Here is a 25,337-nt window from a genome sequence, read left to right on the forward strand (position 1 = left end):
TCACACACACACACACACTATATATATATTAAGAAAATCTAATAAAAAATATTTTTATATTTAGAAATTCTATAAATTATTTCTTTTTCTTAAACAAACTTCATTCTTTTTATTAATACTAAAAACCTAATTTGTCAAAATTTCCTAACTTTATTTTTAAATTGCATCTTCATAAACTTTATATTTTTCATTTCTTTAAAAACGATCTAATAAAAAAAATTATATATTAAAACAAATTTTTTTTCTTGATAAAAAAAATATATGAGTATTTATATAATATTATTAATAAAAAGATTAAAATAAGCAATAATTTTTTTTAAAAAATATAAAGAATAATATTTTTAATTGTCGAATCAAATTCCAAATAATATGTTTCAAACACCAAAATGGAACTTCAATTCCATGGATTTCAATTCCAAATTTTTTTTAATATCCAAACACACCGTAGTAAATGAGCTATTTTCTTTGGCAGTTTTCAAGATGGCAGAGAAGTGTAAAAATGTGCATAAATAAAGCCAGCCATTAGATGTGTTTCAACTGCCTTTTGGGAAAGGAGCATATCTCTTATGAGACGGTCACGAATTTCTATCTTTGAGACGGGTCAACTCTATCGATATTCACAATATAAAAAAATATTCTTAGCATAAAAAGTAATATTTTTCATTGATGACCCAAATAAGAGATCCGTCTCACAAAATACGACCCGTGAGACTATCTCACGTAGGTTTTTGCATTTGGAAAGTTTCATACAGAATCAAACCAGTCTTGGGTTGTATTTTTTAATTTTTCGATTTTGATATACTGATCTTCCGCTGATTTATTCTTTCCATTGTGTTTTCATATTCCATCAAATAAGGTACATTTATTTATTGGATCATATCTTTGATGTTAACGGTTTATTTCACCCTACCTTGTGAGGCACTGCCTCCATGAGGTGATCAAAGGCCCAGATTTAAACACACATACATCCCATGAAGTGATCAAAGGCCCAAATTTAATCACCATATAAAATCAATGGCTGAGATCCTGTGAGGGCACTGCCCCCACAGGTAGCATCTACTCTACCCTTTACAATCCAATGTTCGTCGTTGGTCCAAACATGTGAGATCTGTTCTTTACTCAACATATTTTTTTACAGATACTATACCATAAAAACATGGATGGGATCAATAACATATTTCCATCACAACATCAAATCTGTCCATTTGTTCCAACTCATTGAACATTTACTGCATAAAAAATACCTATAATAAACCTACAATAACATAAAATGTTTACAAAAACATAAATTCATGGAAGCATGATCATGCAGTAAATACAATCTTCCAAAACATTATAATTTGCGATTGCAGCGGACGTTGGAAGAATTTACAGGGTATTCTATGAGAACTTAGCGTCCGATATATAGTGCTTTTGTTTAATATAGAAACTCGATGGAATGATTTTTATTATTTAGAATGGAAACAAATGATCAGTTCTGATACACAGTACCTGAAACCTACCAATTTTAGAGGTTTCAACTTCTATGTAACATGCATGGATATATAGCTCTTCATGCAGCCAAACCAAGTCCCAACAAGTTCGTCACCACAAATAAACTGCCTATATATGCATATCCATTCATCTCTAACAAAGAGAGATAGCATTATTACTTGAATTTTAGAACTTGTTCTCGCCCGCATAAACAAATTAAAGTCATGCCATTTTTTCCCCTATTCCTTGACCTCGAAGGGCTTGTATTTTTTGAGACTCTCGTTGATTCCTTGAATGGAGCCGCAGGCTGCAGCCACTGCAACTACCAAACAAACCGAGTTTATGAGTTGAAGACCGAGCCAACTCCATGTCCTCGTTCTCATTTTGGACTTCACAATGTGCAGTTGTATAGGAAAATACACAACCAGAGGCCAGTATCCAATAGCTCCAAGAAGAGCCAGAACATCATTGAAGAAGGGCATCATCATTGCTAGAAACGTTGCAAGCATAACAAAAGAACTTCTCCACACCAGTCTCAAAAGGTTGAGGCTACACTTACATTGTGAGTTCTTGCCACTTCCTACACCGTACTCTTTTGTTACAAAATCTGAGTTAGGCCATCTCCCTATGGCCCAAGATTCCACCGCGCTAAATACTGGCTGTGAATATACCTATGAACAATATATAGCTTCAAATAAGGGAATTTCTTGAAAGTAGATCGTTTTTATGGCTCTTGATTATTAAAAAACCTGACACCAGAACAATTCAAGACCTGATATGCTCCAACCAGATGCAACACAATGCATGCATTCGCCAAATCCACCAACCAGAATGGCTCGTAAAATCCAAACCCTGTTAGCATATTTCCAGCTGCATTGTTCCCAAATGCAGCATAACCAAGGCAGCCACACATTAAGTAGAATGTTGTTGTAGTTGCCACTGCCACAATGTTGGCCCTTTTCATCACTTCGTTTTCAGGAGGGGACGCCTTAAGCGTATCCTATAGTAACAAATGTATATAGTCTGATGAGCACAGTTAACAGAGTAATTGTAAAAAGTTGGTATTTCGATTCATTTTACCTGTATTTCCACCAAAACTTGAGAATAAGCGTAAGCGAATGCGATATCACCAAATGCTCTGAACATTCTCCAGGTTTTATCTGCTGCTGATATACCTATTCCAACCTCGACTCCGGTTAGGGTGGTCTTTTCTCCTTTACCTGCAAAGAGCATTATTCTTATTCCTCGAGACATGCTTACACACTCATACAAAAGTAATAAAAGGGAGAGGATTTAACAATTCAAATGCGTAACTATGTGCTCTTAAAGGGGAGACATGAAATGGTGATCAGATGGAGCAAGAATGGATTGAAGAGAGGTGAAGTTGTCGGTCTCAAAGATCCTTGAAATTTTACTGAATCTCCTTTCTGGTCTGCCTCCCCTGGACATAGAATGCTGGCCTTGCCGAGCAAACATTTCCTTAGGAAACCGACAATAAATTTTATAAAAAGGAAAACTCACCAGAAATGACTTTTGCAAGGGCGAGTCCTATGCCAATAGACGAATACCCGAAAGACATAACAGCTGCAACAACAGAGAGCATAGATAACTTGTGGAAGTTTGGAATTTGAGACAAAAATATTTCAAAAATTCCCATTCCAATCATATATGGATTGTAAGAAACACTGCACGAAGCTTCATGGCCCCTTTTGTGAAAGCAGTTCGACTTCTTGATTGCCCTGACATGCGACATTAACAAAAACAAAACATACTTACACACAGTAGTTTAGTAAATGGTAGAGTCAATCAAACTTATAAACCTCTCTAAAATCACTTGTGGTACCAATGTTGGATCAATACATCTACACCATGACCCAAGTCACCCATAACTTTTGAACATGTAAACTATATTCAAAAACTGATGAAGTTAAATTATAAGCATACTCACACCATGCTTATTGATGTTGTGATGGTATACCCAACCACAGCTCCACAAAGGAGAGCATACTGAGCCACTATACAAGCCACATACATCGTTCCACCTGATATACTCAATCAAAAAAGATCCATGTTTCAAGAAATCTTTTTGTTTTTGGTAGAAAGTAAGGTATATGATAAAATGTAATCATCATTACCTAGGTTGTTTTTGACAATTTCCTTATAAGTATAGTTTCGTTTTCCGGTGACTGGAGATCGGTAGCAATCTGCCAGGAAACTGGAAGTGTACAATGTGATTCCCGAAAAAACGAGCAGGGTGGCGACTCCGGCGATCCATCCAAGCTGCGCCATACCCCAGGCTAGCGAGAGGACCCCAGAGCCTATAACTGCTGTAATTATGTGTGCACTTGCCGACCAAACATTTCCTTAATGAAAGCAAGAATAATGCTAGTTTAAGGCATCGAATGTGAATCAAACATTAAAAAAAATCATAAAAATCAGAAAGAAAAAGAGCATTTGCTCCATTTTGTTATGGTGGAATATTATGAGATATAATAAGATTATTAACATTTTTTTAGAGGTCATGCTTTTCAAATCGGAATGCATTTTTTAATATTTTCTAAAAATATATATTTTCCCCGGACAAATTAAAGAATGTTTTTTCGTCTCTAATTATAAATTCTGGTTGAAAAAACCAGGAAAACGACAAGAACAACGGATGCTGCCGCACCATGTTCTTCTCTTGCTAACATTTCTTTTCTGAGAATTTAATGCTGAGAAAATCTAAAAGATCCTTACTGTATATTACGATAACATCATTCTCAGTAAAATATAGTAATTTGCATCTTACTCGAGGTGGGGATGAGAAATTTACTTGTTTCAAGAACATATATATTTCCCCTTCAAAATCTAAATATATCAATCAACAAAAAAAGCCGCATCATCAAACTCTTCACAAAAAAACATATAATTTTAAAAATTAAACAAAATACTTCCCTCATTGTAACTTGTTCTACAGTAATTTTTGTTTTCTCCAAGTCTCCAATTCGCCATGCATGGGGATGGAGGTCAACGAAACATGTATGCATAATTAATATCATCAAATTATATATTTTTATTTTATTCGAAAAAATATAGTTTTTGAAAACCTCAAAATTACCTGTTCTTCTGGGCTTTCCATCATCATCTAATTCTGCAGAACTGGCAATTTTCCGAATCTCCAAAGCTGATTCACAAGCCTCAATTTGCATACTTTCATCCACAAACCTCATCTCTCTAATTAATTATTCGTTTCTCTAAATAATCTGACAGTGTTTAAAATGGCCTCGCAGGTTAAACAATCCAACATTTTGGAACCGAATTCACCCTAGTTTATAGGTCGCCATGTACATGAGCAAATGAGACCTAAAAAAAGGTTTTAAAATGTCAGCAAAATATGTCAAACTTATGCATGTGTTGGGTTGAAAAGTGATTCTTCCTTTAAAAATGTTTCCCTTGAATTAATAGTTAAGAAAGTAAAAAGTTAATTGTTTCAAAGAAACATGTGTTTGAGCCAATAATATTTATCTTTTGTATATTGAATTTGTTAAAGAAAGAGTAAAAGTAGACTTAGTTAATGAGCTATTTTCTTTGGCAGTTTTCAAGATGCCAGAGAAGTGTAAAAATGCGTATAAATGAAGACAGCCATTAAATATGCTTCAACTGCCTTTTTGGAAAGTTTCATTAATCAGAATAATGCCAGTCTTGTGATGTATTCTTTTTTCTTTTTTTCTTTTTTTTTTTCCGTTTATGATATACTGATCTTTTTCCGCTGTTTTATTCGTTCCATGCATGGTGTTTTTCTTTTTCTTTTTGAACAAATAAAGTACATTTATTTATCAGAGAACGAGATCGCTTGGATCTTCTACTGTGTTGAAAATACACCACCAATTACTGTGCATTTTTTACACGAGATGTGATCATCTCGTTTAATCTGACAACTTTTTAAATTTACCTCGTATAGCGTGATGTCCACAAGATGATCACGTGATCATCTCGTGTAAAAAATACTCAATACTAAATGTTGTGTTTTCAATACAGTAGAGAATCTAAATCAATCCTACCGTTGGTATTACTCTCGTTATAATCCAATGGTCATTATCGGTCAAGATATGTGAGGTTCATTATTGATTTCACAATTTTTTCATATAACATATTTAATTTAATTGATCATCCAAATCATAAATATATATATGTGTGTGTGAATGATTTATTGAACGTGTTGTATTACCATCGAAAAAAAAAATTGAACGTGTTGTATTAAAACATAAATAGAGAGTTACTCTAAGTATATATACTCAACCATTTACTATGAGGTTATTACTCTTAGGATTTTTGAATTCAACCTTATTTATCAGTGTCTCTGATTCTATATTTAATGATTATTTTATATTATCATACATTTTTTCTAATAACTAGTAACCGTGGTACACGCGTTGCGTGTGTCCTGAATACATGTGGCTAATATATTAAATATTCATGATATTACAACATAAAGAAGATAGTTTATTTTTCACGGTGGCTAGTTTGGAGAAGAAATAATATTATTTGTTAAGAAAAAATATAATATAAAAAATGAGAAAGGGTAAATTAGGAAAGAAAGTTGGTGTCCTCATAGAGCGGTTATTATTAGGGGCTCAACTACAATAACATAGTAAATAGTAAATATAAAAAATTAAAAAGGGTAAAACAAGAAAGAAATTTGATGTCCTCATAGAGCGATTATTATTAGGGCATCATACTTAATAGAATAATATAGATAACATTAAAATAAAGGGTGATAACTTTTTTTTAGAAAGGAAGTTGTCTTGTTTTAGATTTTGATCTTGCAACTTGTCAAATTTTGATTTTCATTCAACAAATTAAATTATTTTTTGATTTGATCATTTTTCCGCCAAAAACTACTAAATTAAACGAATATTAATAATTTGACAACCAATTTTCTCCTACGTTGTTTATATGATGAGACTAAAACTTATATTACATATATTAAAATCTATACAACCAAAACTAGGTAATTTCAGAGGGGTAAAAACTTATTATTATTGGATTTGCTTCCTAACATATCTCCCGTTTATAATATTTTTGTATATTTTATCATGTTAAATAAAATAGAGTTTCAATATGTTACTTGGCGTACAGTGAAATACATCATGTGATGTGAGTAACTAATTAAATGGTATGAAAACCTTAAAATATTATGTTGGAAATGGTAGTATATATTAAAAAAATTCAATGATGAAATATAATTAAAATAAATAGATATCTTTCATAAACAGATGAAACACATTTTAATTCATCAGATAAAAAAAATAAATATAGAATATGTTTGAACTTTTTTTTTAATAAAAATTTAGGTTCGTATTAGCAAGTGAGATGAATCGATCGAGAGATGTTCTCCATTGAATCTTCTGAAATGTACAGTACGAAAAAATGAGCTAAAATCACAAATGTTTACAGTTGGTGTGCTATTTATATATTCCGGGAAGAAACATAATAGAACAATCAATTAAGAAGCTAAAACGTGTTTTATATTTATTAACGACTCTTCTAATACTCCCCTCAAGAAGGAGAGTGGGTGTTATGAACACCAAATTGGATAGGAGTTGTCGGAATCATGCAGGAAGAAGGGATTTTGTGGAACAAATTAGAAAGCTGCAAAGTTGAGGCCACATACAACACATTGATGATCCCAACTTGCATTTTCTGTGTCACCACATGGCCATCTATATATATGTCCTTAGTAGAGCCGAATCTTTAACGAGGCCAACCAAGTAGTTGTCTCAGTCCCAACCCAATAAAAGGGCCAAATTTATATATGTACGTTGTTTATTCCTTAACTCATACTAAATCTCCACTCTGATTTTTGTTCTCATTCAATAAATAAATTTTACGGTCCTCTACTTCTTTTAAGTACGAAGATAAATAATTTTCTATATGAATTATACTTTATATTCATTTCAAATCTTCTTTATAAATACACATTTAAATTCTTTAATGAGTTATAAGTATATATATTATACAATGGTAAAAATAAAGTAGAGAAAGTGACTTGACTTGGCCATATCCATTCTTGGTCAAAGCGCCCATATTTTCACCCAATCATAGAATTTAAAAATAACGAAATATAAATAATAATAAAAAACCCAACCCTACTGCAGAAAACACAGCCACACTCTCTGCCTTTTACTAATTACTCAGGCTCTCACTCTCTCCCCATTCATCGATCTCTGGTATGTCAAAAGCAATCGTCTCGCAACTATTTCTTTTGCATTATTTACACTGATCAACTCATTTTAACGGTTTCTTTATCAATCTAGTTCCCCACCCTTCGATTTCTGATGCTAGAATGTACGTTTGATTGTTGATTTTATGTAAATTGATCGGTTTTTTTTCTTATTCTGTGCTAATGTGATTGGAAGATTTGATTGATAGAACTGCGATTGGTTTAGAGCTTCAACTGAATTCGTCATTTTGCGTTTTGTTTTTCATGTTTAATTTTTATGATGAAGAAAATGTTATGGATCTTTCTGCGTTTTAGGCTTCGTTGAGTGTTATTTTGGAATAATCATTGCTTTATGAAGTGATTCACCGCAGAACTTTTGCTATGGATTTTAACTTCTGTTGCTGTGGCTTTCTAATATGAATCGCTACAAATTTATGGATTTAATGGAGTAATATGAAAAACAGGAAGAAGCTATTTATTACATTGACTATAGCTTTTTTTCGTGTTATTGAAATGTTTATTCGTACGCATTGGTTTGTTCCGTGTGCTTAATTGAAAACTTCGAACATACAGAGAGACGTACACTCAATTTGTGGTTGTTTATGGATCCTGTTTTAAATTAAATACCTGGATAGCTGTATTTGTGTTGCTTTTGCATCATGTCCTCATGTTACTTTTTTCCTCTCTTAAAAATCATTTCTACAACTGATCGGCGAATTCAATCACTTTCGACTAGATGGATCAGGTAAATTTGCCCAGCTTTTGTGTATGTTCTCATTAGTTATTGCGCTTAGTGGATTTTGACATTCCTGAAAATTGGCCGCAGTATGAAAAAGTTGAGAAAATTGGCGAGGGTACTTATGGAGTGGTGTACAAGGCTCGTGATCGCATAACAAATGAAACAATAGCTCTGAAGAAAATCCGTTTGGAGCAGGAAGATGAGGGAGTGCCAAGCACAGCTATCAGAGAGATTTCTCTCTTGAAAGAGATGCAGCATGGGAATATTGTGAGGTATGTAGTGATTACAACCAACATGGCTGCTTACTAAATTGAATGTGAAGGCAGGCTGTCCAATTTACACACATATGCCATTCCAGTTGACATCGGCATTGCATCTAATGCGACACATAAGACAACTTTCAAATCAGATTAATATTTTTTGGGGGATGTCTTAATTGAAATGGCTCTTTCTGTATGTTTTTGTTATCCATGCCATGCACTGAATCACCAATACATTAATACACTATTTGGTTGTAGGTTGCAGGATGTGGTGCACAGTGAAAAACGCTTGTATCTGGTGTTTGAATATCTGGATTTGGATTTGAAGAAACACATGGATTCTTGCCCAGAATTCTCAAAGGATCCTCGTCTGGTCAAAGTGAGTAACCTCTGTGGCCAGTGCTGGTTTGAGAGCGTGATGCTTTGAGGATGAGTTTGATGCCTGAGGAGAGTCTAGATTGAAAGATTCATACCTTTTGAATTCATCATATAGGGAAAAAAACATCTCTTATCGTATTTAACTGAAGGATATGCTTCATTCTTTTTGTTCGCTACTTATGTGAATTGTTTTTATTTGTTTGAGTATAAGCAACGTGGTACAGGGGTTGGGTGGTTTCTCAAAGAAAAAGAACTCCGCGTCTTTTGTTTGCAGATCAATATTATCATTGAATCAATGCTCACTTTTGTAGATGTTCCTGTATCAAATACTTCGTGGTATCGCCTATTGCCATTCTCACCGTGTCCTTCATCGAGACTTGAAGCCTCAGAACTTGCTGATAGATCGCCGGACCAATGCATTAAAGCTTGCAGATTTTGGATTGGCTAGAGCATTTGGTATACCTGTCAGGACATTTACGCATGAGGTAAATGGTTTCAAACTTCGCATGTAGTAGATGGTTTCTAACTCAATAATATTTTCATCTTCGAAGCTATTGCACATGGCCCTTGGAATTTTTGTCCCTCCAGTAGTCTAGCTGTTATTTACGTGAACAATAACCGATTTTATTATGGAAAAATAACAATACTGTTTCCCTGATAGTAATTTTTTGTGGCCAAAATTCAAGTTCGTCCAAGGCTGCAGTCGCTTTAGTTGTAGACCTCAAGCAAAGAGGTTTAAATATTGCCTGTAGTTTACAATCAGTATTGTCATCTTAAACCCAGCTATGAAAGGAACTTGTATCCTGATATATGCATTGTTTTGTTTGCCTCAATTACCATTGTTTTTGCAGGTTGTGACACTATGGTACAGGGCTCCAGAAATACTACTTGGATCACGGCACTATTCTACTCCAGTGGATGTGTGGTCAGTTGGTTGTATATTTGCTGAAATGGTAAATCAGCGACCATTGTTTCCTGGGGACTCTGAGATTGATGAACTCTTTAAAATTTTTAGGTAATATATCTGACCTAAAATTGTCTTCTTTCTTGAGCTCATCTCTTTCTTTTGAGATGGGTTGAAGCCCCATTGATAGTTCATTATCATGATAACTAATGAACCTAATGATGCTTTTGCTAGTTAATTTGTATAAACTGTTGATGCTTCGTAAATGATTTCTTGCTTACCCATCAAAGTTCAAATGGGCGTACTTTGCCTTTACCGTTGACTTAATGGGGACGAGATGCATACACTGGTAACAAATTTGATGTATGTATGCCTTGCAATGTAATTGTGCATTTGTGATCTTTTCCCCAAACGCATAGGATTATTTGTGTTTGAGTTGTTAATGGGCCAGCAACTATTTGTATGAGATCAATTAAAAACAATTGCAAATTTTTTTTTTATTTACTAAAGCATGTCCTGTATCATTAATGATCTAATTTATTTTTTGTTGTCTGTAACACAGAGTCATGGGTACCCCAAACGAAGTTACGTGGCCAGGAGTGACTTCTCTTCCTGATTTTAAGTCAGCATTTCCAAAATGGCCATCAAAGGTGATTACAATTGTTTTTTTTTTAACATTATATTTGTGCTTATTACTTTCTTGTTTGAAACATTTAGGACTAGTTTTAATCGTTAGCTCTATTTGTAGGATCTGTCTACTGTGGTTCCAAATCTTGATGCTGCTGGCCTCAACCTCCTTGGGGTAAGTTTTTTCTGCAGATGAGGATATGATAGAGAAATATGAAAAAGGAATATTCTCAATCTTATTTAACCCACATACTAAACAGAACTTTAGCATGTGTGTTCTTCGAAGTTGCTCTGTTTTGCTTTACGAGAAACTTTTATGTACCTCATCTAAATGTAGAAAAATTTACAAAATACCCTTCTAGTTAGACGGCAGACGTCTCCGTTGTTTTCTTAGTGAGTCGCGTGGAAGGATAATGATTCTGCATTTGTTAGACACACACACACACACACAAAACACATATTTGTGATTTGAACTCCAGTATGGATGTCATTTACCACCAGAGCGATAAATTAATCTTTGCATGTTTTTACGAAAGAAATGAATCTGTTGATTATATTACTGATATTCTCACTCTTATAGAAAATGCTCTGCTTGGATCCGAGCAAACGGACTACAGCCAGAAGTGCTCTTGAGCACGAGTACTTCAAGGATATTGGATTCGTCCCTTAATTGGATCTCCTCGTCCCAATGCAAATGTATATTGGTATGTGGCATCTGAAGGGGTTTTATCCTGTCATAAAAATCTGATAATGCGGAAAAAGTTACCTCCCTTTTTTGATTGCTCGGGTGTGAATTATTATCGAAGTTGTTTTGGCGGCGCAAAAACACTGCAATTTCTCAATTGCTAATGATTTTACTCGCTCACAATCCCAGCCCCCTTTTATCGCGTGCTTGTGTCTATTTTCCTTTTTTAATTTTTTCTCGTTTGGCCATTCGCTGTGCGGTTGGTTATTCTGATGTAAGACGTGTCAATTTTGCTATTTCTGATTAATTTAAATGGTGTGCATTTTACTTGTTTAAACGCTAGTATGTGGTACAATTTGTTCCCCTTGGAGCTGTGTTTTGGCTTTGTTCTACTTCATTCCCGTCATCTTACTTTAATATAGTAAGATAATTGCAGAAGTTAGTGTAAACTTGGTTCCACTGAAAATCCGGCGTCTAAGTTCTTTTAGAAATAGTAATTCAGTGTCGTTACTTCTAATGAGAATAAAATTAGTTATTTTAATAGAGTGATTTAGCTAAGTGTTAAGATACTTTCTATATATACAATTTTCAAGAACTTAATTTAATTAAATGGGACATCTAAGTAATACGAATAGACCGAACTTGCGCATCTTGGAGGATCATATTTGGCATTAGAAAATTTTCGACTATCTCAAGAAGTCTGTAGCAACATGGTTAAACCTTTGCCAAAAGTCAAAAGTTGCCATCTTATATTGGGATTAAACAATTACTTACCTATTTATAACGTCGCTTTGACTGGGTCCGGCCCTAGGTCTCTATGAATTGTAGGAAAATTAGCCACGCAAGGTATTCGACTTGTGAATTTTTCTATGATATATCTGACGTGTTTTACTCAACACTCCTGTGCTAAAATAAATAAATGAGATCTATATGATCGAATATTGTTGGATATTTGGAGAATTACTCGAGTGACTGTAGACTAAACCAATTCAATCATCTGAGAAATCAAATTTATATAATTGTATGGATAATAAATTTTTTATTATCTGAAAGAACTTTCTATTTGATTTAGTGTTTGAGGTTTTACTTTGATGCTTTTTTCTTATAAAATATAAAATAATACTAGTGTGAGTAGAATTTGAGAAGAAATTTCAATCACCAAATTAGCACCATAACAATTTTTTACTTCGTAGTAATATATTATAGTCGTATCAATATCTGTATGTTTTATTATACATGTTTTCGAGTTCACCAGTTTTTTCTTAGCAAAATTTGACAGCTAAAATTTATCGAATATGATTGCAAAACTTTGAAATTTGTTGACAAGACAATCTAGTCTATTTACTCATTTGTTTCCTTTATCACAGAAATTAAACCTATCCTTGAGACACATGCATTTGTATTAAATAATACAAGAATATTTTATATGACAAACGTAATATACTGTTTTTAAAAAAAAATTAATCTAAATAATATTTAATATTAAAAAATAAATATCTTAAAAATTATGTTTTTGACACAAATTGTAGAAATGTTGCATTTTGTCTTTTTAAACGCATGCCAAACATTAAAAAATATTTTATAACTCGATCCAGTTTCATGCTTTTTGTTGCTAAGATATTGCCCTCACAACTACCAAGTTAAAGAAATACAATGAAATGATTCATTAAGTGTTCATCTCCGAGACATGATTAGAACCCAAATGTTAAATCGTAAATTTTGCAGAATTGGCGAAGGGGGGGGATAAATATATGGTTTGGTTCGTTGCCATGATGTGTGTTGAAAAAAATTGGTGACTCACTTGTCAAAAAGAAAAATTTGGTGACTCAATATATAATATAGTATAGGTCTGTGGAAGGACACTGACCTATTCAGCCACATGGCCGCAACTGTGATCATGCTTGTCTCCGCAAAAATCCCATTGCCTCGTAGATGTTATTGATGGTAACTTCTGCTATGGTCTCAGCTTTGCTAGCACCCTCAGCTAGAATGGTATCCAAGTAAGTGGCATCAGACATAATTTCTGCATAATGAACCTGCACATAACATGACTTTCAAACTTACAATCAAAGTAAACTACTTTTGCGCTGAAGATCCACGTAAACTAGGCATTCTAATCAGGAGAAAACCGACGAAAAGAGGGCAAAGAGACAAAAGGTTGACTTGAACGGTTGGTAAAGTTTGGTTATTTATTTTGGGGAGAAAGAAAAATAATTACAGAAATTTTCACAGAAATAACAATACATTCATTTTGGTAGAGGGAAGAGTTGGACTTGTTATCCTGAAGACGGTATTGCCTTACTATAGTACTAACAATTCTAAGCAATTTGTCTTCCATCTACGAACAAAATATTTAGAACTTTCTCGGATTTATTTTAACGCTAAAGAATCTCTCGAGTTATTTCATTCTTGAAATTCAATGTATTAGAAATTCGACTATAAGAGACTACTTCTTAGGAATTGATACCAGAACCAATCACAAGTAGGAAAAATGGCATCACTAGCATGTGAGAGAACACATAAGAAGTGGTTTTGGGAAAAAAAGATACAAATCTAGTAGTTCTTTTATAGCATGTATTCAACTATTCGTGGCACTTGAAAGACATTAAGATGCGGAAGTAACCTGGATGGGATGAAGATGCTCAATTAATGCGTCAGTAAGAAGGGTTTTAAAAACTCCCCAATTCATATCCTTGCACTCTTCTTCAACTTCCTGCATCATTAGATCCTCAAAATTCAATTTCAGAAAGCTATTTAGTATTTGCCAATTCGGATATAAAAAGTCTAACTTAGAGAAACACCCAAATACTACACTTTTTTACTACTGGATATTGACTTATTAAGCACTTTTTAAAGAGCAGCTCTATCCAAATGGGTAAATGCCAAGTTTTTTAAGATAGAGATTTTGCATAAAGTGCTTCCCCTAGAAGAGTTTCTCCATAAAAACACACTCATAATGATAGAAAGGAGTGTTCTGATTGAACTTGAAAAAATGCATGACATATATAGAAGGCAGGGGAACTCGGAAAAATATTCCTGACAATAATGCTAAGATAAGCAACGCACTTTGATTATGTCTATATTGCAAGACAGGAACTTAACCCATGCACAATAATTTACTGCACTTAAATTAAGCTCCAAATCTTCATTCACAGAACTATCTGCATTGTATGCGAGTTTAGAATATAAAGAATGCTAGAGTAAGTCTTGCGCATTACATTCCATCAATAAATTTAAAATATAATAGCATATCAGTTTTAAATTGATACAATAACAATATATAGGCGAGATAGATAAGGCTTCAAAGAGTTCAAGAATGAGAGGTGAGCAAATGAGATTTATAGGTACAAGTGTACAACCACCAGCAAAATACTCATTTTGAAGATTAGGTACCTGTTTTGTCTTGTAGGTAATAAGCTGATATACTGAAAGAAGGTTGTTACATTCAGGTCTTTCAGGATTATCAAATTCCAAGCTGCATGATTCCAAATCAACAATCACAGGGTTACAGCTCAAGGATTTATCTTGGTCACTCAAAAAATTATAAAAATAGAAAAATATTTGTCTCGGAAGCAACTAAAACAAGCAGTATCATAACAATTAAATAGAAATCCAACCCCGGAAATGAATCAGTCTTGCAACGTTTTATTTTGTTGGCTATTACCTACAAAACCAATAAACGAAGCTACATAAGATGAAGAAGATTTACAGATGATAGCTGGAACTTGTACCATAAAGGACCTCTTACACAAATAAACATGAAATGATGCAAACAAAGAACGGTTGACTCATTGCTTTCTAACTCTCAACTAAACTTTCATATAAGAACAATTCACCAAAATAAACAGTGATAATATGATCATATCACTGGTTGGGTCATCTCTTACTTTTTCTCCCTTCAAAGAGAGAGTACATAATAACAATTTAAATGACAGCCTCAAACAGAAACTGTTACACCACCAACATAACTAATTACTAGACAAAAATTGCATCATAAGCACCAAGACATTCAAAGAGAGTAGATACAGGCGGAATTGATCTTACTCACATCTTTTGAATCCAATAAATTGATTCGAGATTGATCAGATGGTGCAGATTTTGACATCTAAATACAAAAAGATCAAGTTATAGTCGAGGTAGAGGTTTAATCATCGAAAAGGTGAGAAAAATCTTTAAAAGTCAACGAGATGCAACAAAAAGTAAAGAAGATTTCACTAGTAAAAGAGAGGAACAGCTGTCCATTTCCAGAAATTTGCTATTCTTAGTTTGACAAGTTAGAGAAACCATGTCAGTTTTGGCGATAAGGTCATTCAACCATAGGTTATCAGTAATCCGTCCAGCCATCCTTGATCCTTCACTATTTTTAACGCCCTAATGGCAAAGACAACCCCATAACTTACTGAAGTACATAACTAATAGAAGTTCAGAACCTTGGAAAGACCATCAGTGAGGGACATCACACGAGCTCCAGTGGGTGGAATAAGGGGTTCAGGAACCTATATGCACAACACCATCAAAGCAAATGTTATCCAAACTCCAACTTGTCATGTGTCCCACAATTGAATAACATCAAAGGAAGAGACAATAGGTACCCACCTTAAAAATAGCACCACCTCGCCTTTGGTGGAAAAGTGGATTAAACAAATCATTTAGATTTCCTAACGACCAAGTGAAAAACAAATAGAATAACAGGAAAAAAAATTGGGCAGAAAGTTAACATTGTGGATATGAAACAAGATTGCTACTGCTTCTTAAGACTGAAAAACAAAGTACATTACCCTCCCAACTTCTTCCATTTTCTTCCTCCATACAAATAATTAAAACGCTCAGCTAATTCTCGAGTCAATTCTAGGTGTTGCTTCTGATCCTCACCAACAGGAACAAAATCAGACTGCACAAGAATACTACAATTACAAGAATAATGAATAATTCAGGCATTAAAGACATGATTTTACCATAGAGTGGAGGTGCGCATCTTTTAGTAACTAGTTCCATAACCGGAAGAGCAGAAGGCAATGACAAAATTACCTGATACAAAAGAATATCAGATGCCATCAGAACAGGATAGGTTAGAAGTGCAACTCCAACATTGTCATCCCCCTGCATGCAAAAATATAAAAACAATAATAGTATTGATGCAAGTCTTCTAGTTGAAAAGGGATGGATATACATCACTAGCTTGCAACACAAAAGACTGATATGAATGTAAACATTTCTCTAAGTAAAATCAATTGAAGGTATGAGATTCCATTGTCCAATTTATGAATTCAAAAATTATGGTGTACAATCAGATTCAGGAATTTGTATACTCTTTTTAAACCATATTGTTTCTAGAGCAAGAAACAATTTGTTTACACCGAATTTATTCGTTTAAGGCATCTGATTAGAATACTAGCCGCTAAAATTATCAGAAAAATGGAAAATCGTAAAAAAATATAAGATTCAGTTGTATTAACTGCACACAAAATCCTACATCGGATTTGATCCAGTATTTATTAGGGGAAAAAAATCAATAATACTTGAGAGGACTCTAAGGTTACATATATGAAAACAAGTCAAAGATTAGAGGAATAAATGAACAGCAAGCATAAACTCACAGTCTTCCGTGATTTCTCTTTAAATTGTATCATCCGGTTGAGCCAACCTATTGGGCTGGCAGAACTCAATAACCACATCAATTCTACATGAGCACGAACATGAGACTGAACAAAGATTGAACCCTGTAGTCGGAAATTAGACACAGCATATAAATCATGATGCAACAGACCAGAAAAAAACTAATCTTAAACTAGCGCAAGAGAAGGGCAGACCCTAGATAAATCAACACCACATGCCAAATACATAGCTGCGGTATCTCTTGTCGCTTTTGATAACTGTGATGCATCATATGGCAACGTTATCTGAAATGAACATAACCAGAGCAATCTATATTGGTAACATTATAATATATTGAGCCCAAACAAAGCTTATTGAACAGCCTCAAACTTGGAGAATAGTCAATTGACTGTAAAATGCATCACTAAACTAAATGTTCTAGTAACTGTACTTCATCACATTAAACTAATCAAATATAAATTAACATAACATATCCTACAAAGAGACATATTTCAGGTAAGATGGGGAAGTTGAACATAGAAAGACAGATGTGACATCAGAACAAATAGGTATCAGGAAGGGATCCAGCAATTATTCTACAGAACTGGCTAAATGCACTCTTGCGAGTTCAGCGAACAGTAACAAGAAGTGACTCAAAACATTTAGTTAGCAGAAATACTTTACATTGAAAAAATAAAGGAGAACACAATGCAGCAGTAAGTAAATGTCAAGTATCAAGAAATACCGCATGGAGGTCCACAATGAAAAAGAGTGTCTCATAGGTATTCTGCAAGGACGAATGGAATATAAAGGTGAAAGAAAGGCTTGAAAAAAAATATATGTTCATTCACAGTCTGACAATCAAATACAATTTATTTTGAACTTTTTTACTCATAAAAGATTTTGTTAACAAACCTGCAATTCAATCCAATTCTTTATGGCCCCAAGATAATTGCCAAGATGTATGGATCCCGTGGGCTGGATGCCAGAGACTATTCTCTTCCTATACAAAAAGCCAACAAATGTGCTTCATTAAGTAAATGTGTTCATCAATAATGTCAGGAAGATGAAGAAATTGAAATTTCCAATTTGAGAGTGAACCAATAATATCTCAGAGAGTTTCTTCCTGTTCTAGAAATTATGCAATGTGTCACACTCTGGCTGATAAAGATGATGATGATAGACTATATTACATATATGGTGTCAATACATGCGTCAATAAAATCTATTATTAGGATAACCAACATTGCATCGGAAAATTCAATTATCCGTATCAAGGAAACATACGCGAAGTTAACATGAGGTCAATGAATACCTCTCTAAAATGACGGGATAACATGGTTGTGTCAACTTTATTTTCTGCTGGTCAAGCATCACAATATAAACAGACATCTGTTGAACTCTACAACTTTCGAATTACTTTAAAAAATGAAAACAGTAATCTATAAAGGCTAGAAAAAATCTAATAAAAGTGCCTTACATGTTATAACATGATAATAAGATGATCCGCACAAGTATCGTCTCTTCCGTTAAGTTTCACGAATTAATCACTGCAACTACTCTAATTTATGCTAATATTGTAGAATTCCACAAGCAAATAACTCATAGAAATTTTTTTCTCCAAATTCCTCAACAAGATCAAACAATAGATATCATACGAAGAGAATAAAATTCCGAAAAAAAAAACTACTAATGCATTAAGATCCATAGGCTTAGTAGGCACGTAAAATTGAAACATATGAATATTCAATTCAAATTTGAACGCAATTCATTCTACGCTCAATTCAAACCCTTCAGATACAACGGTATCAACCATAAGCAGTCGCGATCTCTCCACAAGCCGATACAGAGAGCCAACAGTAAACGAAAATAATCAGAAACACAATGGAAAGAAATCAATTAACTATTACTTCATGGAGCTGGAGGAATTCTCAGAAGTCGAAGGTTTGGAAACTGCGACGCTGCAAAGGCATCGAAAGCTCCCGCCAATTTGAATTCTCCGTTGAAGTAGCACACTCGTTCTACTCGAGCAATTATTAAGATGAACACGATTCGGCAAGCTTCAAAAAACAATGAAAACGAATCACAATACTGTAAAATTGCAAAGCTGGAGCTGAAAAACGAAAACGTACATCGAAGAGATGGAGCGTGGAGAAATGTTGGAGAGGATGGAGAACTGAGAGAGCAAAGAGCGCCCCATTTCTATCGCCCGCTGCGCTATCCGTTCTTCCAACAGGGCTTTTAAAATGGATGTGCATAGTCATGCATGGAACCCGACATATTTCCCAAACTGTCGGCCCAATAGTGGTGTGTGGGTTTTCTAACAACTCGGCCCATTCTATGGGCTTTGTCATCAATGCGGAGAAATCATCATTTGCCCTTCAAAAAACTAAAAACGCACTCACGATTTGCACTCTTCATGTCCTCTTAGTACGAACGTTCTTATTTACCAAGAGGATTCTATTTATTTATTTTGAGTTTGTGGTGTGATTTGTTATAATTTTGTCTCGATCCTAAGATTTCGTCTCAGATTTACTTTCCTTGTGCCAAAATACCTATAAGCCATGGACAAGAGGATTTGCCTTCTTTCAGTTAAGTGAAGAGATTATTACAATTGTGATCTTGACTCCATATTGCAAGTCATCAGTACAAGAGAACATGATTTTTATTTGACAAAAGGGACAATATTGCTCCCAAATAATAAAAAAAAATTAGTGAAGAAATTCCAATTCAATTTGATAAGGTCCATCCGACTTGTAATTGCCTATTAGCCGCCCTTTATCCTCACATTTGAAGATTCGCACGCGTGTTCGGTGTTTAACTCTTTTCCAAATTTTAATAATTTAAATTGTCGTTCAACTCCAATAAACATACTAATCAAATGTCAATGTCAGATGTCAACAATGGTGATCATCCATTCCTTACGGGAGACTCTAATAATAATGTCCAAATTCTTTATCAAATGGAGTATTTAGCGTGGCCGCATTCAACTGGTAGGACTTTAGAAGTCCCTAATTAATTAACATATAAAAATTTATAATAATTAGTTGATATCATGATTTGCATGTAAGTCGGAATTTAATTGATGCGACAAAGGTCAGCGACCGTGGGTACATGTTGTCGAATATATAAGAACAAAAATTACAAGTGTATAATTGGGATTGGGCTTTGCGTTGTGGTGCTTACCAAGTGACACCTATATTTTATACACTTCACCTTCACAGTCCACCCTGAAAATGGAGCATAACATTTCATCACAAACATGGGAAGCGAGGGTTTCAACGAAGCTGGAAAAGGCTACGGCTCACCAAATATGGCCTCTTTTCCAGGATTTCTTCGGGCTTCATCAATGGTTCCCGGGCCTCGCCATATGTCACGGCATCCACGGGACCAACGGAGAGCCGGGTTGCGTGCGTTACTGCGCTGGATTCGGTCTCAAAACAGAGAAAATCAACGAAGAGGAGTCAGATTTGCGTTGGTCTACGGAGAGACTAATCGCCATTGACCATGCCCAAATGACGTTTAGTTACGAGATTGTGGATTGCAATATTGGGTTCAAGTCCTACGTGTCGAGTATCAAGGTTGTTCCGGCAGGGGGTAGCGGCAGAGGATGTGTCGTTGAATGGTGTTTCCGCGTTGATCCGGTGGTGGGATGGAAGTTTGAAGATTTGGTGGGCAAATACGAAGTGGGGTTGCAGCTCATGACTAAGAAGATGGAGGCTGCCGTTTCTGAGTAAGCTCTTGCGGACATAATTGCGTATAAAGATCAATAAATAACGCTGAAAGATTCTTCTTTTTCTCTCTCTCTATGTTAATAAGAAAGCGAGCTACTTTTGGAGAAGAGAGTCCGTGTGTGATTGTACGAGAAAGGACCGTTGGATTAATTATCATTTTAAAGTTTTTGTCTTTAGCGCAGTCGTGTACTGTAAAAGTTTATCACACACACACACTCTGCTACACCCACAAATGTATCTCTGTTGCTAGATGTCATAGTTGCACTACAACAAATTCCTATCAACGTTGATAATTTTTTTTGTACACCCAAGTTCTTATCGTTCAATCCATCAGGCAGCCATCGTTGATATTTTGTTCCCAAATATTTCTAACTTCCTCACGTTTGTTTTGTATTCGAATAACAAATCCAAATGTATTCTCCACCAATATAACCAATGAGCTGACAAATATATAATATTCCTCCCAATTCCCAAATAAGCCCTATAATAATATATTGTTTTATAAACAAGAATAACTTGGCCATTGTGACACACAAAATGTGATCATTGGGGTTAACATATATTCACACCCCCTATAAAAGCTAAGGCGACATTCAAGTTTCAAGTAGCCAACTGCTTACTAAAAATTAAACCCCAAACCGTCTCTATCTTCCACCCTGCACTGTTGAAACATCAATATGATCATGAAGGCAACAACTCCTTTAACAACCATTGGAAGTATCGAGACCAATATCCCTCAATCGTTTCTCCATCCAATCAATGATATCCTGAGCTATCTCTTCACGCTCTGGTTCAAAGAGAAGGTCGTGCAAAAAACCTTCATAGAGTTTAATATTTTTGAACTTTGATGGTGCCTCATTGTACAAATCTTGGGAGGCAAGAGGATCAGTGACTCTGTCAGCAGTTCCATGAAGAACAAAGAATGGGACAGTAATAGAGTGAAAATTGCGCATCAAATATGAAGAGATGCGCAGAATTTCATGGCCTGTCCGAACTCTAATAGGGCCAGTGTAGACCAAAGGATCCGAATACTTGGCTAAGATGGCTGCAGGATCCCTAGATACCGGAATTCCCCTTTTGTTGGCACCTTTGAACTGGAACCTTGGAGCCACCAATGAAAATATAGGCGCCACAGCCTGCATATAAAGAAATTGGAAATTCAAGTGTGACAGCGAAGATTACATGTCTGTAGATCATAATATCAATTATTATCAAGAAAATTAGAAACTAGAAGTTTTATAAAGACAGACAACTGGAATCGGTAAACCCCAATATTGTTTTATATTTCAGTGGTTAAACAAGTCAGCAAGTTTTCTGGAAATACCATGATTAATTTTTTTTTAAAGCATACAGTTTCGAAGAGAGAGAATTCAGAATGTAAAAGGGTGAATCTCATGGAAGTGTTGATGAGAGAAAAATCCTTCCAAGGATTTGAACAACTAAAAACTCACACCAACAATAGGATGAGCTGGCTTGACGCGCAAAGCTGGTGAAGTCAATATGATCCCCTCCAGCATTTCTTCTATGTGGGGATAAGAACCTGCCTGATCAAATCAAACAAATTCCAAAACAATAAGAACTTATTGAATAGACAAAAAGAGTATATAACCCTAAAAGGACTTCAGATGGTATGTTCTTGGAAAAGCAATACCTTCAAAACAACAGCCCCTCCTGTAGAATGCCCAAACAAGAAACATGGTACCCCTGGGTTCTCTAATTTGATTTTTTCCAGAAATGCACCCTTTAAACATCAGAAAAAAGTCGTGTTTCAACCCTCGTGATGTGTTGCATAGAATAATTAAACAGTAGGATGTTTCCACCAAGCAAATGCAAGAGATCTCGAAGCCCTGATAGAGGACCTCATTCACATACAGCAGAAGAAAGAAAATAACAGCTCGAGATTAATACGAGTATGAAACTAAAATCCAGCTATGCTTACGGTATCCGCAACAACATGATCAAGAGAAGGCACATATCCATGCAAACCATCACTTCCTCCATGACCTGTGAAAGCAAAAGATAAGTCACCAGTAAAGTAACCATCAAATTATTTAAGGAAAAAGATAAAATATCATCAACTACACAAACATTACGCACTTAGTCAGTGGCAAGCTATTTCCTCAGCAGTGGTAAACTTTTCGCTATGATTACTAAATCCTTTTCATTTTTCATATAGGTCACCTATTAAAAGCTTTCTAATTTTGTGGCCTCCTCATGCTTAATTTTCAAATGAAGAGAACCATAAAACACACAATCACCTACCCATCCAATCCATTGCGTAGACTCCAAAATTGCAGGAGACTAATTGTTTAGCAAAATAGGCGTAGCGCCCACTGTAAGAGAACATTAGAATAGAAAATGTTACCATACAATTAGATGAAATAAGCAGTATGCTTTAGATGAGACAAATGAAATTAGCAAGTGAAAATAGAACAAAATTAAAGTCATTGCCACACCTGTGTTCATTTAGGCCGTGTATGATGATTAAAATTCCCCTGAAATAAGAAATTTTCTTCCATTAGATGACATCATTTTGGGATAAAAGATGAAAAGTCAAAACTAAAGAAAGTGCACTGTCCAAGAATTGTCGTAAAACTTAGGCATTGCTCTTGGGCTACATTCTCAAATGCCTCGCGATGTCCCATTAAATTCACCCTAGCTAGGACACAATGAAAGATGCGCTAGACTTTAAAAGAATTATTGGAAAATTGACGATTATAATAACATAAATTGAGGGCCAATTCGGATACAAAACACAATTGATTTTAAAAAGTGAATTACTGACTATTAAGGTTGGGACTTGGATGTGGAACAACTAAAGCATCTCTCACACCCATTAATGAACATCCACAACGTGAAATTTACAACGGGTGACCAACTATGCATTGTACAACACATAATGGTGGAATTTGGGCTCTGATATATCATATTAAGACTGAGACTTATACTTAGCTCAACTCCAAAAGCTAACTCAAGGAGTCAAATATTGTCTAAGTATATATATTTAACTCTCGTGGATTTTATCCAACCGATGTGAGACAATTATCACTAAACAAGAGTTACTTGTGGAAGTGTCTATTGTTTATGCCTTTCAGCTTTTTTCCCATTTTTATAAAACGCCTTTTCTAGCCAAGCTTCTATATTCAAATACACTCATTTCACAAACTGTTTGCTGCAAACTATAACAATTACTCAGTAGAGAATGAAAACACTGGAAAAATCAATGTGATATACCAACAGATAACCAGTTCAGCAAATCCTCAAAACAAAGAATCTAAACTGAAGAACAATACAACAAACAGAAAGGGAACTAGATTGAGAAAGCAATTCAAGGGGTTCTTCCAGTTAGTCCCTCAACCAAATAAGGCAACGGGATATTCTAAATTATCCAAACCCAAATCCGTTTGGCATCTTCTGAGACAGTCTGTAGACGGTGATATATGCAGCAATAGGCAACGTTACAATTAGAACTGCAATCACATAAACAATACAGAGATGTCCAGTTGTACTAAAACAATCAAGATCCTAATAGAGTCATTAAAGAAAATACTGTCAGTAAGGAGAAAAACAAAAGGAAATATCCAGGTAATTCTCCATACAAGTTCTCTACAATTCGACCCATTAGCCGATAAACAATACATATAAGCTTCCGTTGCATGTCTACCAAAAGATATAACATCTTAAATTACTTCAAAACAACAATTAACTCTTCAAAAAAAAAGAACAACAATTAATACAATTATACAAAGAACTACAAAAAGTGGAACTCATCATGCGATTCGAGCAACAGAACGAGGAACTAGACAGTCCGGAGATCACACGTTAATCGTTCAAACATCAGCTACATGAGATAAAAACAGGCACAACCGATTGACAGATAAAGCAATCAAACATATTCCTTCTTACCAATGCTTAATTTCAACGCAAACTTTGATTAGAAATAACTAGATGCATACCTTAAATCACCAGATGCCGGAAACCAAGATCGGCAAAACAGAGCATTCTGTCGATCGCCAAAGAACAAAGACGTCGTCCACTGGCACCGGCTATTGATGTCATCGATATCGTCCGTGACCATTTCAACTGCTTCCGCCAAAGCCCTGCGCCTCAGCGTATCCTCCTCATCTCTCCGGCGAATCAATTTTCTACGCCTAATCGAAGACGACGATGTTTTGGGGGACGAAGGTGGTGAGCTGGCAGATGATAATCGGTGCCGCCTCGGAAGGAGGAGGAGAAGCCAAAGAAAGAAAGAATAGAATAAGAGGAGAAATCTCCGAAGGAATTGGTAGGAGAGGATTGACTGACGGAGGTTCCTAAAGACTGGTATCAAACGCCCGCTGGCACCGGATGTTAGCTCCTCCACCTGTATCGCCGTCACCGCCGCCTCCATTTTTGACAGCTTTATTTTGTAAACGGAGTTTGAATAATAGAAACAAAGATTTGCCTTGTTCGTACGTCCGGCTCTGTATATATAGGTGTAGATATAGAGAGAGAATGTAGAAAGAATATAATAATAATAATAATAATAAATAATAAATAAATAAATAAATGACCCACATACGACAAGGAGAGCCCTTAGTTGCTTCCGTTCAGTTTCACCGGTGATTTGCAAATTGCACTTAGGGTCGTCTATACAATGTCATAGTCAATATATTATTTTCCACGTTGAATAATATAATAAGATTAATTAATATTTAATTTGCTATTTTATTGAATGATTTGAGTGAATTTAATTTCAAA

General features: G+C 35.0%; 5 protein-coding genes across 7 annotated transcripts; 2 read left to right on the top strand and 3 right to left on the bottom strand.

Annotated features, from left to right (window-relative positions):
* Window positions 1–1,418: 1,418 nt before the first annotated feature.
* Window positions 1,419–4,966, bottom strand: LOC140834386 (amino acid permease 8-like). Its single transcript, XM_073199231.1, has 7 exons — window positions 4,571–4,966; window positions 3,609–3,836; window positions 3,422–3,515; window positions 2,995–3,212; window positions 2,554–2,693; window positions 2,246–2,473; window positions 1,419–2,144 (listed from the first exon to the last, which is right to left on the bottom strand). The coding sequence occupies exons 1-7, from the start codon at window positions 4,680–4,682 to the stop codon at window positions 1,713–1,715; spliced, it is 1,452 nt and encodes a 483-aa protein (XP_073055332.1). The 5' UTR covers window positions 4,683–4,966; the 3' UTR covers window positions 1,419–1,712.
* A 2,682-nt stretch (window positions 4,967–7,648) lies between these two features.
* LOC140834387 (cell division control protein 2 homolog A) lies at window positions 7,649–11,334 on the top strand. 2 transcript variants are annotated; one of them, XM_073199233.1, is made up of 8 exons: window positions 7,649–8,420; window positions 8,502–8,686; window positions 8,933–9,053; window positions 9,364–9,537; window positions 9,904–10,067; window positions 10,519–10,606; window positions 10,705–10,758; window positions 11,164–11,334. In XM_073199233.1, the coding sequence occupies exons 1-8, from the start codon at window positions 8,412–8,414 to the stop codon at window positions 11,251–11,253; spliced, it is 885 nt and encodes a 294-aa protein (XP_073055334.1). In that variant the 5' UTR covers window positions 7,649–8,411; the 3' UTR covers window positions 11,254–11,334. The 2 variants fall into 2 exon arrangements, with proteins under 2 accessions (XP_073055334.1, XP_073055333.1); XM_073199232.1 differs by having other exon boundaries at window positions 7,652–7,800; window positions 8,470–8,686.
* Window positions 11,335–12,908: 1,574 nt separating this feature from the next.
* LOC140834389 (tryptophan--tRNA ligase, chloroplastic/mitochondrial) lies at window positions 12,909–19,139 on the bottom strand. 2 transcript variants are annotated; one of them, XM_073199234.1, is made up of 15 exons: window positions 18,996–19,139; window positions 18,774–18,923; window positions 17,779–17,866; window positions 17,609–17,650; window positions 17,079–17,168; window positions 16,866–16,988; window positions 16,297–16,368; window positions 16,047–16,159; window positions 15,865–15,886; window positions 15,699–15,764; window positions 15,317–15,373; window positions 14,886–14,932; window positions 14,662–14,743; window positions 13,892–13,981; window positions 12,909–13,304 (listed from the first exon to the last, which is right to left on the bottom strand). In XM_073199234.1, exons 1-15 carry the CDS (start codon window positions 19,061–19,063, stop codon window positions 13,164–13,166), a joined length of 1,251 nt encoding a protein of 416 aa, XP_073055335.1. In that variant the 5' UTR covers window positions 19,064–19,139; the 3' UTR covers window positions 12,909–13,163. The 2 variants fall into 2 exon arrangements, with proteins under 2 accessions (XP_073055335.1, XP_073055336.1); XM_073199235.1 differs by lacking the exons at window positions 15,699–15,764; window positions 15,865–15,886; window positions 16,047–16,159.
* An 869-nt stretch (window positions 19,140–20,008) lies between these two features.
* LOC140834391 (lachrymatory-factor synthase) lies at window positions 20,009–20,773 on the top strand. Its single transcript, XM_073199237.1, has one exon. It carries the CDS (start codon window positions 20,100–20,102, stop codon window positions 20,598–20,600), a length of 501 nt encoding a protein of 166 aa, XP_073055338.1. The 5' UTR covers window positions 20,009–20,099; the 3' UTR covers window positions 20,601–20,773.
* A 260-nt stretch (window positions 20,774–21,033) lies between these two features.
* On the bottom strand, window positions 21,034–25,067 carry LOC140834390 (uncharacterized). The gene is made up of 7 exons (XM_073199236.1): window positions 24,554–25,067; window positions 23,054–23,092; window positions 22,860–22,930; window positions 22,537–22,601; window positions 22,249–22,338; window positions 22,049–22,141; window positions 21,034–21,733 (listed from the first exon to the last, which is right to left on the bottom strand). The coding sequence occupies exons 1-7, from the start codon at window positions 24,985–24,987 to the stop codon at window positions 21,299–21,301; spliced, it is 1,227 nt and encodes a 408-aa protein (XP_073055337.1). The 5' UTR covers window positions 24,988–25,067; the 3' UTR covers window positions 21,034–21,298.
* Window positions 25,068–25,337: the final 270 nt, after the last annotated feature.

This window comes from Primulina eburnea, chromosome 6 (genome assembly GCF_022965805.1).
Source record: "Primulina eburnea isolate SZY01 chromosome 6, ASM2296580v1, whole genome shotgun sequence".
In the NCBI taxonomy this organism is placed as follows: domain Eukaryota; kingdom Viridiplantae; phylum Streptophyta; class Magnoliopsida; order Lamiales; family Gesneriaceae; genus Primulina; species Primulina eburnea.

Bases quoted from the DNA above. Each gene is read 5' to 3' on its own strand.
- LOC140834386 (XM_073199231.1), bottom strand. From the start codon at position 4,682: ATGAGGTTTGTGGATGAAAGTATGCAAATTGAGGCTTGTGAATCAGCT. The intron at 3,516-3,608 runs GTAATGATGATT...TGAGTATATCAG, and splicing joins AATTGTCAAAAACAACCTAG to GTGGAACGATGTATGTGGCT. The intron at 2,694-2,994 runs GTGAGTTTTCCT...TGCTCTTTGCAG, and splicing joins CCTTGCAAAAGTCATTTCTG to GTAAAGGAGAAAAGACCACC.
- LOC140834387 (XM_073199232.1), top strand. The intron at 8,687-8,932 runs GTATGTAGTGAT...ATTTGGTTGTAG, and splicing joins CAGCATGGGAATATTGTGAG to GTTGCAGGATGTGGTGCACA. The intron at 9,054-9,363 runs GTGAGTAACCTC...TCACTTTTGTAG, and splicing joins AGGATCCTCGTCTGGTCAAA to ATGTTCCTGTATCAAATACT.
- LOC140834389 (XM_073199234.1), bottom strand. From the start codon at position 19,063: ATGGGGCGCTCTTTGCTCTCTCAGTTCTCCATCCTCTCCAACATTTCT. The intron at 17,651-17,778 runs GTTTGTTAACAA...TCGTCCTTGCAG, and splicing joins AGAATTGGATTGAATTGCAG to AATACCTATGAGACACTCTT. The intron at 14,933-15,316 runs GTGAGTAAGATC...TTGGTTTTGTAG, and splicing joins ATTTATTGGATTCAAAAGAT to GTAATAGCCAACAAAATAAA.
- LOC140834391 (XM_073199237.1), top strand. From the start codon at position 20,100: ATGGAGCATAACATTTCATCACAAACATGGGAAGCGAGGGTTTCAACG.
- LOC140834390 (XM_073199236.1), bottom strand. From the start codon at position 24,987: ATGGAGGCGGCGGTGACGGCGATACAGGTGGAGGAGCTAACATCCGGT. The intron at 22,142-22,248 runs GTATTGCTTTTC...TGATTTGATCAG, and splicing joins GAGGGGCTGTTGTTTTGAAG to GCAGGTTCTTATCCCCACAT. The intron at 21,734-22,048 runs GTGAGTTTTTAG...CTTTATATGCAG, and splicing joins CAGCTCATCCTATTGTTGGT to GCTGTGGCGCCTATATTTTC.